Source organism: Sinocyclocheilus grahami, unplaced genomic scaffold, assembly GCF_001515645.1.
Source record: "Sinocyclocheilus grahami isolate Dianchi unplaced genomic scaffold, SAMN03320097.WGS_v1.1 scaffold246.1, whole genome shotgun sequence".
Classification (NCBI taxonomy): Eukaryota; Metazoa; Chordata; class Actinopteri; order Cypriniformes; family Cyprinidae; genus Sinocyclocheilus; species Sinocyclocheilus grahami.
In genome coordinates, this window is record NW_015505425.1 from 377,092 (window position 1) to 394,186 (window position 17,095).

The 17,095-nt window shown below is 37.1% G+C and overlaps 2 protein-coding genes and 1 pseudogene across 4 annotated transcripts; 2 read left to right on the forward strand and 1 right to left on the reverse strand.

Moving 5' to 3' along the window:
- The first annotated feature begins 26 nt into the window (after nt 1-26).
- On the forward strand, nt 27-7,309 carry LOC107598171 (TBCC domain-containing protein 1-like). 3 transcript variants are annotated; one of them, XM_016289449.1, is made up of 7 exons: nt 27-61; nt 1,626-1,957; nt 2,042-2,203; nt 2,917-3,283; nt 4,795-4,981; nt 5,178-5,681; nt 6,388-7,309. In XM_016289449.1, exons 2-7 carry the CDS (start codon nt 1,628-1,630, stop codon nt 6,608-6,610), a joined length of 1,773 nt encoding a protein of 590 aa, XP_016144935.1. In that variant the 5' UTR covers nt 27-61; nt 1,626-1,627; the 3' UTR covers nt 6,611-7,309. The 3 variants fall into 3 exon arrangements, with proteins under 3 accessions (XP_016144935.1, XP_016144934.1, XP_016144933.1); XM_016289448.1 differs by lacking the exon at nt 27-61 and adding an exon at nt 230-256; XM_016289447.1 differs by lacking the exon at nt 27-61 and adding an exon at nt 401-712.
- A 1,364-nt stretch (nt 7,310-8,673) lies between these two features.
- On the forward strand, nt 8,674-10,719 carry crygs2 (crystallin, gamma S2). The gene is made up of 3 exons (XM_016289453.1): nt 8,674-8,770; nt 9,418-9,660; nt 10,360-10,719. Exons 1-3 carry the CDS (start codon nt 8,762-8,764, stop codon nt 10,630-10,632), a joined length of 525 nt encoding a protein of 174 aa, XP_016144939.1. The 5' UTR covers nt 8,674-8,761; the 3' UTR covers nt 10,633-10,719.
- A 2,319-nt stretch (nt 10,720-13,038) lies between these two features.
- On the reverse strand, nt 13,039-15,858 carry LOC107598175 (tRNA wybutosine-synthesizing protein 4-like; annotated as a pseudogene).
- Nucleotides 15,859-17,095: the final 1,237 nt, after the last annotated feature.

Consider the following 17,095-nt stretch of genomic DNA (forward strand, 5'->3'; position numbering starts at 1 on the left):
AACGCATTTGAAGAGAAAGATTTCTTTGTTTTTAATATAAGGTTGCTGTGGTTTCTCTTTTGTAAGGACTGAGCTTAAAATTTCATACACTGCTGTCTTGTATTTTTGAAAAATAAAATCAAAACTAGGTTACATTCATTAAAACTATTATAAAAATAAGACAATTAAATAGCTTTACATTTCTTATATTAGACTGAATTAACTAACTTTTATTTTGAAATCGGGAGAAGCACTTCTAAAAGAAGGCTGTCAGAAAGTAATGTATATTATCAGCGAATACTTCAAGATGTATAAATAACAGCAAATATTGTTTTTATCATCGTAAACCAGGTTTTTGTCTGACTTTTACATTGAAATGAAGTCGGGCTGCAAAGGGAACTATTTGTGTTACCTCACGCAGACATGGCAACAGTTGTGCTGTTTAATCGTTTGTTTTCTTAGAGATAATATTTCTTTAGAGATCTTTACATGTTTATTAGGCGTGAACTAATTGGTTATTCTAAGGTGACGGTTTGGTTATTGTGTGGACCTCTAATAATGGTGGAGTGAATGAAAAGATGAAAATGCTGAAGTTTTGAGCGGCATAACGTTAGTCCGTTTGGTATCGGGTTGCGCGCGCGTCAGTGTGAACAGCATCGGAAAGCATTTCAGTTAAAAATATATTTTATATATGATGACCACCTTTTGAAGCCCTAAAACTTTCAAGGATCAGGTAAGGAGAATAAAAGCTAAACTCATTATCGCTGTGTTGGTGTAACGTTATTAGTTCTGGAAAATATGTTGCTAAACTTGTCAGAAAGTTGTCTGACTGATCTAAATCTGGCTTACATCGAGAGTTTGACATCGTTGTTATTGGTAATATAAATATTTAGCAAAAGGAGAGATCCTCCGCATCGCTTTTTCTTGTGTTCTGTGTTTGGACACTTGAATTGGAGTAAAGGAAGCCATTTATTGTCCGTTGAATACATACAAAAACCTTCTGGATTGATGTGGAACATTTAAAAAAGAAGAAATTGAATGTTGCTTTACAGTTTAGTGGATCTGACATAATGATAAACTTCAATGACTGTGTAATTGATAAAGATAAGGCATTTATTATACTGTTGCTAATGTTAAGGGTAATGTTTCCCATTCATAAAATGAAATGGTATGACTCCAAACCAAATTTTAATCACTTTAAAATGTATTATTTTAAGCCTTATTGTAATGTTTTGCACTTTTGAATTAATATTTCTATTTGTATTTCTTGTGTATGACATTAATAAAAAAATTAACTGAAAAAGTTGCTGATTAGCATCTAGATACTTTACTGGGATGATGTGGTTGTCATGGAAACATTGAAAGTTCATTTTATCAAGGCTATTGCTTGACTGTAACTCATATGATATGATACAATATTGGGGATTGGGTACACAATACCTTGACTTTCCAGTTGTATTGTAAACTCTCTATCCATCCTTTTTATTGTTACCATTTCTTACCATTCATATTATTATTGTCTACAACATATTATGCAATTTGCCAGTGCATTATCACTAATGCACATATACAGCCATGTTAATGGTGATTTGATACTTTCTCCTGACTCAGCTCACTCGTTTGAACAAATCTTTTTTCTTCAATAGAAATGGACAAATACACAGCATGTGTATGGCCACGTCTGGAGCCCTTCCTGATCGGGGTGCTTCCCGCCACACCCCCAAGCAAATTCAACATGCATTATCTGCGCAAGATGGCCTGTTACGTCCGGACCCGGGACGGTTGCTTCCCCAGGCTCGGCTGGCACATGTGGCGACACATCGCTTGTGGCAAACTGCAGCTGGCAGAGGAGCTTTCCTGGCTGTATTTTGAAACTTTTGATCTGTTGATGCCTCGTTCTGCAGAGCAGAGATTAGAGTGGGTAGAAGCTCTTTCTCAATGCCACACCCCTAAGGAACTTGACAAGCAGCGCTGTAAGGTAAGAAGAAAAATGGTGTAGTGCTTTTAGATAGTATTATTGCCGTTCTGCTGTGCTAATCTTTTTCTCTATGTCTTCTTTTAGCTGTCAGTGGACACTCTGCAGTTTCTACTTTTCTTGTATCTACAGCAACTGAACCGAATCTCTCTCCGCACGTCACTGATTGGGGAAGAGTGGCCAAGTCCCAGATCACGATCTCCCTCTTCCTCCTCTGAGAGAGACAACAAAATAAGCTCCCAAAATAAGGTGTGTGGGTGAATTTTATGAAAACATTGGTCATTTCATTATGGATCAAAAGAAAAAAATGTAAAGAAAATGTCATGACGTACAATGATTTGTGGGGTGGGGTGGGGGTATATGCTACAATTCAAAAGTTTAAGGTCATTAAGGTTTTTTTTATTTTTTATAAATTAATACTTTTACTCAGCAATGATGGATTAAATTTCAAATAAATGTTGTTCTTTTGAAGCATTGGTGAGCATAAGAGACAAAAACATTACAAAATTTTTTTTTTAACAGTTTGTGTATGTACAAATAGTTAACAATTATATATAATAGAAATGTATGTATTTGTTTTGTTTTATTTTATATTTTATTTAATTTATGAAATGGAAAATTGGGGATGTGTTTCATTGTCATGAAAATAATGTAAAATAATTTAAATATGAAATAAAATTGAAAATCTTTACAAATTGTTTACATTTTTCCTTATGCAAAATACAATCTCTTATTTTTTCTTATGGGGTGAAATGTATCCTCAGACATCATCAGATTCACTTTTGTATGTCCTCTGAATGTACTTTAACTTGTTACTCACACAGGCAGGTGTACATTACATTTGTGCCTGTATCCTGTAGGAAAGATCAGGTTTTTTTGGTTTATAAAGACTTATGTATAGAGAGAATTCCATTTTGTTTATTTTTTGCATGATAGTTTGTTTATTCCTTCTGTTTGACCAGAACTGGGACGACCAGGCTCATCTTACTTTCATTCAGACACACCTGGCTGAGCTTTTGGAGCTGCTAGTAGAGCCAGGCCAGCTGAGCAATTCAGGGCATGTTCTGCGTGACAGCCAGCTCACTTCAGAGGCCCTGGAAAGCCTCAGTTTGTTGCTGGAAGGATCTGTGAGCCATAGCCGTACCGTGTACCCAATCCACAAGCTCCTGAGCCACTCGCCACTGCAGTCCCAGGCAGGATTCTCCAAACTCAGCCGCTCCTACTCTCTGCAGCAGTTCCAGGGGTTTCTGCATCAGGCTCTTTGCCTCAACCCCTTCGGCATCTCCACCTGCTCACAATCGGGAAAGAAACTAGCATGGGCCCTGCAAGGTAAACTGGAAGTTCTCGTCAAAGGAATAAAGTAGATTTTTTTTTCAAGGGTGTTTAAAGTTTCACAAATCAAATGTTCTTTAGGAATATTTGTGGTATAGTTTCATTTAAAGGGGTCATGAATTTAGAAATCAACTTTTACTTGAGCAACTTTTACTTTTGATATAAAAGAGATCATCTTACTAAAAGAATATCCTGTACGTTTCAGAACTGAAAACGTCCTTGTTACTGAAATAAAAGCTTTTATTGACACCAGGCCCAGAGAAAGCCAGATCCTGGAATGTGCCTACATATGATGTAATAGATAGGTTAAACACCACCTCCACAGAAAAATATCAACGCCTAATTCTGTAGCCCCGTCCACTGACTCGAGCATGACACAGTAGGGAAATAACGGATCGAGCAACCAAGCAACAAACATGCCGTTAAAGATTGCTAAATATTGTGCAGTGCCTGGTTGTGGAAGAACACAGTCGCTACATAACCTTCCTTCAGATTCAAATGTTAGGAATGCGTGGTTGAACTTTATTTTTAATGAAGTTTCAGCTCACGTGAGTAAAACATTGAGCGTTTGTTCACTTCATTTCACCGCAGATTCCTTTGAAAACAAGGCACAGGTCGACGCAGGATTTGCAGAGAGGCTGAGATTAAATATCAATGCTGTGCCGTCTATATTGGCGCAGCACACTTATGAGTAAAAAAATATTTTTTACTGTGTCACTATTGCTTTGTTAAAGATCGCTTGATATGTCCTGATTATGTGTACGTGTCTACAAAAGTCACAGAAGGCTTCAACTATGAAGGTTGTCAAACAGACACACAGAAAGGTAGTTTACTATTCAAAACTGTTATCCAATCATAGCAGTGGGCGTTTACTTCCAGGTCTTCAATGCGCCACACCCATAAAAACCAAGCGTTTCTCGAGCCGGCCTCTAAACCAAGGTAGAAAAGCCTATCACTTATTGATTTTTTAACGTAAAAACCATGCAAACGTCACAAGTGGACCGCAGACAACAGTACAGTATAAAATAATTTAAAAAAGCCAGTTCATGACCCCTTTAAATTGTGAGTGGAAACAAAAACTTTTCATATACACAGACATGATTTGCATATAAATCTTAAAGGGGTCATATGATGCTTTTTTAAAGATCATTATTTTGTGTATTTGGTGTAACAGAATATGTTGACATGCTTTACTGTTCAAAAAACACATTATTTTTCAAATACTGTACATTATTGTAGGTCCTCTATGCCCCGCCTCTCTCAAACGCTTTGTTTTCTACAAAGTCCCTCCTTCCGACAAAGTCTCCTCTAATTGGCCAGCTGACCCAGTGCATTGTGATTGGCCGAACAACACAAGCACTCGTCGGAAATGTAACGCCCCTTACCATAATCGCGAGACCAAAAGCCATACTCTTTAATTAAAATGGTTTGAATATTTAGTTTAGCTTAAAATGATTGATGGTTAACCAGATTATAGAATTGCTAACTCTTCATATTTTGTTTTGTAGTAGCGGGCACCCTAAAGAAAGCTAAAATATTCAGAAATACCCACATGGCTCCTCCAGGAAGTCGACTGCTGCTCATGTCGCAGGTTTGCAAACAGACGTTGGCCAAAGACTCTGAAAAGCTGAATAATGCCAACATCAAACTCCACCGCTGCAGTGAAGCTTTCATCTACCTTCTCTCTCCTCTGCGGTGAGGAATCATCTTATTAAATTAAAATAAATGCACTTTTATTGTTTATATATCGCATTTCAGCCGAAAAATACAGAGATAGAATTTTTTGGCCGTATCGCCCAGCCCTACTCTGTTGTCATTTAGTTTTTTTTGTTGTTGTTGTTTGTTTAGTACGGTGTCAACATCCATGTAAAACTAAGTCCTTATCTTGCAGGTCTGTGACCTTGGACAAGTGCAGGAACTGTACAGTGGTTCTTGGCCCGGTGGGGACCAGCGTCCACATTCAGAGTTGTGAGAATGTTCGTGTGGTGTGTGTGGCTGACCGTCTGACCATAGGTGGCTCTTCTCACTGCACAATCCATGCCCTTACCCCTACTCGACCCCTTCTCCTTCCTGGGAATGTGTCTCTCACACTGGGTCCCTTCCACACACATTATCCCACTCTAGAGGACCACATGGCTAGCGTGGGCGTAGCAGTGGTTCCCAATTTATGGGACCTACCTCTGCTGTTTGGAGCCGAGGGTTCCACTGTAGACGCTGGCTGCTACCGCATCCAACCCCCCTCTGAGTTTTATCCGCTGGTGATACCCTTCAAAATGGAGGGGGATAACTGTGAGATCCCTTGGGGCCTGCCAACAGACTACCAAAAGGCCGTGGAGAGCCGAGAGAAGGTGATAGAGGATTGGCAGAAGACAGTGAAGGAAGCACACCTAAACAAGTGAGCCCACTTTTCTGTTTGTTTCAAGGCTGTAGTACTGACTATGTTCAGATCATAGTTAAGTAAACATGGGCATAGATTTAGTGATACACCAAAATTTGTTGCCGAAAGACATTGCAATATGTGCAATGTAAACCACTCTGTTGATTTGAATCCATTTTAGATCTGTCGCATCACACGCTTTTATTGTTGATTTTTTTTTTGTGCATTCCTTGACAAAAGATTATTATATTATATTATATTTTTAGAATAAAATCCGTTTTTATAATAGTTTTTTATTAAGTTTTGTTGATTTTAATTAATTCTAGGTCTGTCGTATTGCGCAATCATTTTTTTAGTGCATTCCTTGACAATATTAATTTGGTTTAATTTAACAAATAAAATATTTATTATTATTATCAAATTATTTTTAGAATGAAATCATTATTTTCTCTTTTTTTTTTTGTTGGTTTGTATGTAAAATATGTATTCATTATATTAATATATTTGGGCTTTTGAATATAGCTTTCAACACATTTTCTGCTATTTTTTTTTTTTTAAACAAAGATTAAATCCAGTTTAAGATAAGTCTAGCAGTATTATTAAATCAGTATGTAATGGAGTATACATACAATGTAATGCACCTCCATAATAATCACCTGGGCAAATACGTTTTTTTTTCTTTTGAGACATTCAGTAGTGATGCATTGTCTTTGTTGTTTTAAAGGGTTCAGAGACGGCAGTTCCAGGCCTTAGTGGAGCAGAAGTTTCATGAGTGGTTGCTTGAGACAGGACAAAGACAAGAGCTTGACAGCCTCCTCCCACCTGCCCTCACCCCCTCCACCTCTGTAGACCACTGGCCTTCCAGCCACACCTCCAACTCTGGACAGAATGTACTCAAAGCTCAACCACCTGAACAAGCAAAGGGACGGGCGCCAACTGCTTGCTAAGAGAACAGCTGAACAACCAAAAGCTGCTCTCTTTCCAAAAAAACTGATCCTCAAACATTAGCGTTCTTCTGGTACGAAGACTGTCAATGCTGTATCAGGTTTTGATAGGGACTTTGTGTCCTGTCACATTATTGACATCTAGAGAAATCTATGCTGGATTAGTTTGTAGAGATGCAGGATTATTGCTGCAGGTGTCTGATAGTTTAAGCATTGTTACTTTCTGTTATAAGACACCAGTGATTCCAGAGGTTGATATGCAAGAGAATATCCCCATTAGAGAGTCATTATTGAATTAAAATAAAAAAGGGACCGGTTGCTGCCTTCATATGAATTTACAGGAAACACGGATGAGAAATGTGCAGGCATGTACTGTAATTATTGACAAATATGTCACAATCTCAATTGGTACGTGGCATAACACATATGCCCACTGAAGAGTTTGCAGGTTTTGCCTCCAGAAATCTCGTTGGCCAGTATAAATGTTTATATTTCTCCTTTGCTGTATGTATGTTCACAATGCCTTGCACTCTATTTGCACTATTACTGTATCTGCACAATTCAGATTCCAACAATGCTGTCAACTTAAAATGTCTCTTAAATGTATTCATTCTTTAAGTGAACATATAAAATATGTTTGAATCAGCATTTTATAGGTTAGTGTACATATTCTATAGGCAGCTATGCGACTTGAATATTGACTAGGAATTTGGTTTCTTAAAGGTGAAATGGTTTGGGTGTTTAATAAACCATAACTATTTTCATATTCGGTTTGAGGACAATTTTAGCTATTTGGACTTTAATTCAGTTTAATTTTATTTGTATAGCGCTTTTTACGATATAAATCGTTGCAAAGCAACTTTACAGAAAATTACGTTTCTACAATATATTTAGTAGTAGCTTATCAGTGGTGACTGTCAGTTTAACTTTAGACTTCATAAAAACTGAACACCTCTGTTTCTTTCCCTTGAGCTTTAATGACCGTATTGAATCAATAGCACTTAGCTTTGGCTTGCTGAATGGAGTATATGTGTGTAATGCGTGTTAAATTAAGCACGTGACATTCAGTTGTCATTGCAAAAACTAAATTATTTTAAAATTTTCCACCAATTCTGGTAGTATGGTAGAACTGAATTTGTTGAAGAGCTTCAATTACTGATAAACTAAAGTACCTGTTCTTTTTTTAATAGTTATTTTTTTAATTATTCTATATAGCTTTATTTTTTTATTTCAGTTTTAGAATGAGTGGGTAATTTTAGTATATAAACTTAATTGGAAAGGCAACATTTCTAATTTTCATTAAAGTTTTTCTTTTTCTAATTTGAGTTTTATTTCAATTACTGAAAAAAGATTTTTAATATATTTTTAGGTAACAATAACAACACTTGTACGTAATATATTAGTTTAAATACACACTACTCCCACCATGTTGGTATTTATTTATTTATGGTATTCAATTTAACCACACCTTTTTAATGTTTCCAGCACTGAAGCATTTTAAAAGAGCCGCCCTGATCACAGTGGTCAAATTTTCCCCAATATATTTTGAATCTGATTACTCTTTATGTCTCTGCTTAATGGGAAAGATGGCTGCACACTTCAGAATCTCACTGAATATAGTTGGGTGTATACGATGACTCTATCATGAATTGTGAGTATTCAGACAACTGACTCATTACACATAATGCTTTTTGCATACTTTTTAGCAGGGAAGTCAGTTCTTTTTCCAGTGCCTATGCTGTTGAAAAGAGCTGAGCCAGGGTAATGGGTGCCATTCAGCATGTCATGACAATCCAATGAGTCTGGGCTCTTTATTTGGCAGAGCTCTTGGCATCAGGTGCTGGACAGTGTGCTGTGTTTGTTGTGGTTCAGGTTGGTCCAGTTGTAGGGTGCAGTGGTGTTTCAGGGTGAATGAATGTCCTTGCCAGGCTAGTCATTATCCTTTAATCCCCATTTGCTTTTCTGGAAAAAAAACTGAATAGTGCTAGAATCACTGACTCGATTTTTGGATCTCATTTTCATGACAAAGTGAATATCTGGTCCTCCCCTCCTCGTCATTTTGACATTGGGAGCTGCATATTTAAACAGCCCCATAAACATTCACTCTGGACACTCAGACCACCTCCCCAGACAAGACCAAAAACAGTATTCAAGATGGGCAGGGTGAGTAGGAAATCAATTTAAAGGAAAATAGGCTGATTTTAGCGATTCAATTATGATTCAATTATTTGGGAAATGTATTTAAAATCTACCTAGCATATAGCGCTGCTATATTTTTGATGCTTCATGACATCATCAGAAATTCAAACGTGTAGATTTTTTGTAGACTTTCATGCAATGCCTAAATGATGACACTGATTTTTAAAACTATTTTCTGAATGTCTTGGCCTGCATTCAGATCAGTACTGTAGTACTGTGTTGGATTAGATTATGTTTATGAAAGGTTTTTAATCACAGATCTGACTATTTTGGACCTAAGATGGTCATCTGTGGTTTTAAATGTGCAATATTGGTTGGTTGCTGGCATAACAAACTGGCTAATACTATTGGTAGCTTTTTAAACTTGTTAATGTTGCAAGCAGACCAACTGATCAATACTATATTTTAATATATCTTGAGAATTGTTCATAGAAAATCAGTGGATACCAATTAACATCAAGGTCACATTGGTCAGACAAGATACAATGTACATTGCTTGCTGGCCAACCAGCATGAACATGGCCAAAAACATTGTTTAACCATTTTTAAATGATGTTAAGTGGTCATTGAAGTATAAAAATGCTCTTCAACATTATCTTGATGTGTCTCAGATTGTGTTTTTTGAGGACAAAAACTTCCAGGGCCGCCGTTATGAATGTGACAGTGACTGCTCTGACTTCCATACCTACCTGAGCAGCTGCAATTCTATTCGTGTGGAAAGCGGTGCCTGGGTGGTTTACGAGCAGCCCAATTACACAGGTAACCGGTATCTGCTAACCAGGGGAGAGTATCCTGAATACCTGGGCTGGATGGGCCTCAATGACTGTCTCAGTTCCTGCAAGCTCACCCGCTTTGTAAGTCCAACTAGTACATTCAACGTACTTTTTCATGAGCTTTTTTCTAAGACTTAAATAGTCTATAGAGCACAACAAATATTTGCTATGTTTTTAGACCAGGCATAATGATCAAGCTGTTTCACAATGCTGTGCTAAAACTGAATTCAATTTACTGGGTTAAAGCTCAATAAAAGCCTGGGACAGTATGAGTAGTGGAAGGTCATGCATAGATCTTTTCTAACCAGTTAACCTAATTAGGCCACAAGGCTTTTGCCAATAAATCAGTGTCCATATGGTCTGCAGTATTTGATTCAGTGTTGTTGAAAGACCACACTTGTGTGTAATGTAAGCAAACATCTAAAAACATTTAAAAATGTGTTTAAAATATATGTTAAATATATAAAATATCAGAACACTTTCTGGCCTTAGGTCTGTATGAATATAGCATGAATACTATAATATATTTTAAAATATATCTTCAAAATGCTCCAAAAAACTTCAAATTTAAACTGAGCAAACAAGATAAAAATGTACAAAACATGTTTATGAAGGTCTTCAAGTATTATATATTGTTAATTGACTTTCACTAAACTAGAGCCATCTTATTGCACGTCTTCTTTTTGTCATTTTGTCCCATTTATCCAAACTTCAACCTTCATGCACAAATATTTCTACCCCTTTTCCCTTCCCAAACCCAAATAAATCCAACCCATGCAGACAAGTGGAATGCAGTACAAGGTTCAGTTGTACGACAAGCCCGACTTCACAGGCCAGGCTATAGAGTCCATTGTAGACTGTCCATCTGTGCTGGAGAGGTTCCGTCTGAGAGAGGTCCATTCCTGCAAAGTTCTGGATGGCTACTGGATCTTCTACGAGCATCCCAACTACCGTGGCCACCAGTACTTCCTGGAGAAGGGCAACTACCGCAAACCAGTGGACTGGGGCGCGGTCTGTCCCACCGTGCAGTCTTTCCGTCGCTTCACTGAGTGATGTCCCTGTATCACAATACTATTTTCCTGTGACTCACTGAAGTTCCGGCTGAAATAAAGTTTGGCTGGAGATTCACTCAGCAGCACATTTGTTGCTTGTTTGTCGTTTGTGCTTAGACTAATATGAATAGCAAAGTATAGGTCTTAGATCTACAGTTACAGGGTAGAGATTGAGGTGAGTTCCAAACGAGAAACAATTTCCACCTCCACCAAGGAGCACCATCTCAGACCCCTCAGAGTCCAGCAGCTCAGAGCAGAATGAATGCAGCATAAGAGGCCAAGGCACAGGTGAATGAAATCAAACAAATTTAGAAAAAAAGATAATGATAAATACATTTAAAGTGATTTTTTTTACATAAAAAAACTGGGGATTGCTGAAAATGTATTTGAAAAATTACAACAATACACTATTTATGTTTTTAGGTAGATTATTGTTTTAATAAACTGGGGTCCCACACCTTTTGACCAATGACATTTCCAGCCATTCATGATTAACTTTATAAGGATTTTCAATATAATTTTTAATATAATCTTCTTGCCAATAAAATACTTTCAAGCTGGGTGTTACTAAAAAATATATATATATTCAAGATTTAATTTCCATTACTTAATTTTATTAATTTCCCTGACTTTTCCAGTTCTGGAAATCACACATTTAAAATTCCCTGATATTTCCAGGTTTTTCATGGCTGTGGAAACCCCTTATTTAACAGCAATAATAAAAGACACAGTTCAATAACTCAAACAATTCCTTCATCAAGTAATATTGTCCATAAGTCTGTTCATACCAAGAATGATAACTATAACCATAATGTTTAAAAAAAACCCACTCAAATTCTCAAAGGGAATAATGAAGTCCACACCCCAAATATAAAAATTAATAAAAAAAAGAGAGTACAACACTTCTGGGATCACTTTCAGAGCAATTTTTTCCAGTCAATGAACGATAGAAATACTGTAGATCCATCCGCATTTAGAATGATCCCTCTAATATAGTTAAATTAACTGTAGGCTGTTCATGGTCAACAAACGACATAACTTTCTGCAGCATTACATTTGCATATTTGGATTGTACAACAGCAGTGAACATAGAATAGCTTTAGAGTCAGAAATTTCTGTTTTATTATGCCTATCCAATGAGATTTTAGAGCCAAAATATTTCCATTTTATGATAAACAATTAACTACTACTAGAGTCCATGAGCAGAGTAACTTACTGTATCCAGCTGGATCGCCACACAGCTCCCAGTGTTCAGATTTATTACAGCAACCCCTGGTACTCCATCAGCCTGAAGCCAAACTCCACCAACCACAACTAACTTCTCATTTATTACATGGGCTGAGTGAGAATATCTGAAAATAGAAGCCAAGACTGTGATTTTGATCACTGAGAGGTGGCACATTTTCATAACACATTCTTTTCATTCTTTTCACACCCAAATAAGTAAGTGGTTTTGAACCTGGGTACTGGGGGTGGATGTAAATTCTTTGTCTCCCAGCAGAAACCTGATGATGTGGGTCTCAGGTAGAAAGCATCACCGAGAGGTCTGCTTCCTTTCCCCAAACCTCCAAATATCACAAGCCCCCCTCCATAGGGACAAGCAGAATGGGAATGACGGGTTTCCGGAAAGGCACCAACAACTGTAATCTGATTGAAACAAAAGATTCTCAAACAGTCACCCTCCAAATGTGAAGACTACTCAAAAATATAAGCACAAACTTTATTTTGCCCTTACATGATAACTAATCTATGGCATCTACACTACTGTTCAAATGTTTGGGGTAAGTATAACTCTTATTCAGCAAGGATGGATTGACCAAAGGTGACAGTAAAGACATTTATACTGTTACAAAAGATTTATATTTAAAATAAATGCTGTTGTTTTGAACTTGCTATTCACCAAAGAATCGTGAAACAGTTTTCAACATTGATAATAGTAAGAAATGTTTCTTAAGCACCAAATCAGCATATTAGAATGATTTCTGAAGGATCATGTGACACTGAAGACTGGAGTAATTCAGCTTTGTCATCACATTAATACATTTCATTAGAAATATATTAAAATAGACTGTTTTACTGTATTTTTTATTTAATAAATTAAGCCTTGGTAAAAGAGTTCTTTCCAAAACCACCCCCAAACTTTTGAATAGTAGTGTACCTGTTTGTGTTTGTGTGTGTGTTTAGGCTTTAATATGAGAAAGGTAGGCCATGCCTCAGTCCAGTGCTTGTCCTCCAAACACAGGAAATGTGCATCACCTAGAACTGGATCCTTCTCTGTACGTCCTCCAAACACAAATAGAAAGGTACATTAATAATTTGTTGGGATTTTGCTCCTTACAAAGAGAAAAATGCAAAAAAAAAATTGTAAATAATATTTATATATATAGAGAGAGAGAGACTAATATCTCTAACCTTTATAACATATCAAGGTTGATGTGTCGCCATCGTGGCTTAGGACCAGTTCCGGTACAAACCATGTTCTTAAACGACAGCTGCACAGCACTTTGGGATTGCTCATTGCCAGGGTCAAAGGTCACCCACACAACACTGCCTGTTGGATTGAGTGGAGAAGTTCTGCCTCCAAAGAGGACGGCTCCACCTCCAGGGATAGAAGTCAACGTCTGATAAAGACTAACCACTAAGGAGAAGAAATATGAGACAAAGATATGCACACCAAATTGTTATAAATTAAACAAAACCTTAGAGATTACATAGTTTTCAAATCCTACAGATTTCCAAATCACCCAAAATCTATTAATAACTCCAACATGCAAATACTATAAAAAAATTCAGCGCAATCCGCATACATACAGTGCACTCATATAAAGCGATAAATAGTATCTTAACTGTATGTTTATATCGGCACCATATGAAAATATGCAAAAACTGCTAAATAAACAATGGACAATTTGATATCACAGTATTATAAACATTAACATCATGAATTTCTGTAAAGCTGCTTTGAAACATGTGTATTACAAAAAGCGCTATACAAATAAAATTGACTTGACTTGTCAAAGTGTGTTTACTTACTAACAGACAGGTCAAACAGTTTATTTAGAAAAATTCCAATAAGCAAACCATTATCAAAAGCAAAAATAGAGCACTGATCAAATTACCTCTATCTCCATGAGCCTCCAAACAGGCACATTTCCAGCCATCCTTCGCTTTGATCAGGATCCTCGCTGCTGTGTCTCTTCCACTTCTCCCACAGCCTCCGGTGAGTAAGATGATTCCAGGTGCCAGAACAGCAGAAGCCATACCAGCAGCCTCCATGCTCTGACACCCACACATGGGCTGAATGAAAAGGGGAGGACGCTTGGCCCACTGAGGAGTCATGTGAGGGATGGAGGATGCTAGGAGTGAAAAGAGCACATGTACCTCTACACCATACTACCTCACCCAGTGAAACACATAATACAAATATCTTACCAATACTTACCCTTCGGTAGCGTGAGAAGGGCTTGATTGGTCACAGAGCCTTTGGAGGCTGTAAGGATGAAGTAACGAGAACATTTCTGGTGCCATTCCTGTGATCATAAATATAAACACAGGTCTGGGATCAGGCATTAGGTCAGACTCAGTGGTGATTCTGGGATGATTCAAAGGTCTTTGCTGGGAATGGGGTTTCCTCACCTCAAACTCATCAAAAGGCTCCAGTCCCTCGACTCTCTGCCTCTCATCTTCAGGAAGAAGGTCAAAGTAGAACTGGTTCATATCCAGACAGACACATTTTTCCCAGCCCTGTGGCAGACAAAGATCAGTTACAGTCTAATTGACAATTAAGCTAATTAAAATTATTTCATGTTCACAAAATGTAGTTAAAAAAATATATAGGTATTATGTATAGTCAGCCAGTCATTATCTTAAAATACACCCGACACTGTGAACCGGTCAGGTCTTATATGAATCTGAAGATGTTTATTTTGAATAATAAACAGTTACATTATCCCACTTATTACATGGCTACAAACTATTAAAAACTAAACAAATGAGCATGAAACATTCATTTGAGGCATACCTTCTGTATAAATCTCTCTGTCTGAGTGACAGTGTCTGGATACTGTTTGAGAGCATGTATGGTAGAATTGAGCCTCAGGAAGTGGTTCTGCATGACCCTGCCAAACGGGTCATCTGGGTGGATCGGTTCATACATCACAAACATAGATTATGGGAGCAGCTTGGCAGCCCAGCCAATCACAGCATCTGACCTGGAGAAAATCACCAAAACACATGTTAAAAAAATTGAGCTAGCCTGTTTGCACAAAAGTTAATATGCCCTCTTTTTCATTAAACAGGTATAGTAGAAAGTAAAAGGAAACTACTGGGAAGACAGAATGGCAATGGGAACAGGATTTGTTGCAGGCAAGGCAACACACAAACCTGCACCTATGGAATGAGCACCAAGACTCAGTGGTTTTCAGGAGCACATATATTAATTATTGCACCATCCCACTGCAGTCCAGCTCTGCTCAGAGTCGCCTCCACCTCCTGCTCCTTCCTGACATCCACACCAATGAGATTATAATGACCACTTCTGATGAACACAGCATCTATACATGGGCAAGAAATATACCGCAAATGTTCTAACATCACATTTTAGGGACGGAAGACAGGGTTGGACGAAGATTTGCTGGCAAGATATGCATATATCTGTATAAATAATAAAGTTTATATACAGTACCATACAATTTAAGTGGTTACGTTTTGGTAATATAATCCATTAATATATTAATATGTGATACAGTGAACATCCTACTAGTCGGCTGATTTGAGACAGTCTCCCAATCTGGCAACGTGTCCTTCAGGCAAGTATTGCTATTGATCAAGGTAGCCTTGCGCCGGGCAACTTCTGGAAAGTCAATCTCAAAAACTGTGACACCTCCAAGGGCTCCTTCAGCATGTAGCCGGAAATACAGGGAGTCAAACCCAGCTCCTAGTGACATAATCTGAGATTAAGAGAGGGATATGATCAAGGCATTCAATTTTTAGAGTAAAAACACTCATAAACAAAAGGTGAACATTTCATCCCACCTGTCTCCTCGAGCAGGATTTTGAGGCATGGAAAAAACAGTGATCAACTGTTTTCCAGCACACAAAATAACCTCTGAGACAGAAAATATAGAAGCATTGGAAATATCGAAATACCATATCTGTATGAACATTTATCTATTAATCAGTGGAGCTCTTCTTGACACTTTGCACACAAAATGCCTAAGGAAATCATCGTGGAAGTAGCCCTGTGCCGCTGCTGACACCTTACTGACCACACTGCTGTCATTAGTGCCTTGCACGTGAGAGAAAATGTTAAAGAAAATACGGGGGAAAAAGGTTAATTCCACAGGAGAAAGTAAGTAATACAGGTTTGGAACAACACGAGGGGGAGTAAATGATGACAGAATATTTATTTTTGGGTCGACTATCCCTTAAAGATCAGCAAATACCACGTCAAATACAACAGAGTACAGAAAGGTGTTACAAAAAAACTATATATTTTTTTTAATTAATTTGTTCTTAAACTACTAACATGGACAAAGCTCATATGTATAATAATAATAATAATAACAACAATATGATTATTATTATGTAATATAATGTATTATAAATTAATTTAATATGAATTTAATATAAATATTATTAATTATATATATATATATTTGACTTTTTGACGACATTCTAATGTATTGAGATGCACCTGTATGTACTAAGCTACTGAGTTATGCTTTGATACAACCTCCCAACTTTTCTCTTTTTTAACAAAATGTGCTTTTTTACCTTGGACTGTGTAATATAATTTCAACTTTATCTTTAACAGCATTCAAGGTGTTTTTAACCTTTCAAAACACATTCTCGTGTTAGCCGACAGATTACACTTTCACATGTGACCGACAATTCCACAACAAATATAAAATATCATAATGAAATATTATCAAAACAAAATTATTCAACTGACGGAGGTGACAGAACTGACGGAGTTGACAAAAACCTGAATTTGTAGTTATTTTAACTATCAAATGCATTGAATCAGTCAATTACTGTATTAAAATGTGACACAGGAAATATTAACATTAGGACTTAAAATATTCTAAAACTAAAACTTTGCAGAGTACAGCAGTGTCAGACAGGCTCTGCAGAGGTGAACTGTGGCAAGGGGGTCCTTTAGAGTGACAGCTGCCCCTGATATTCCCTGATTTTATTACATTTTATTGAATGTCTGACGGTGTTGACAAAAAGTGGGGATGCAACTTTAAAATCTTATGAAACATGCATGTGTCATTAAAAAAAACAACCTTGCTTTTGATAGGAGATATTATTAAGTGTTACTTTTGATAAAACAAGCTCCTTTTCATCATTAAATTTTTTTTTTATCTATCCATTTTATTGCATATGAATGATTGAACCCTTCTCTGTGGACACACTGTTTTAGATGTAGTGAGAGGACATTAAGAAACACAGATTTGGTA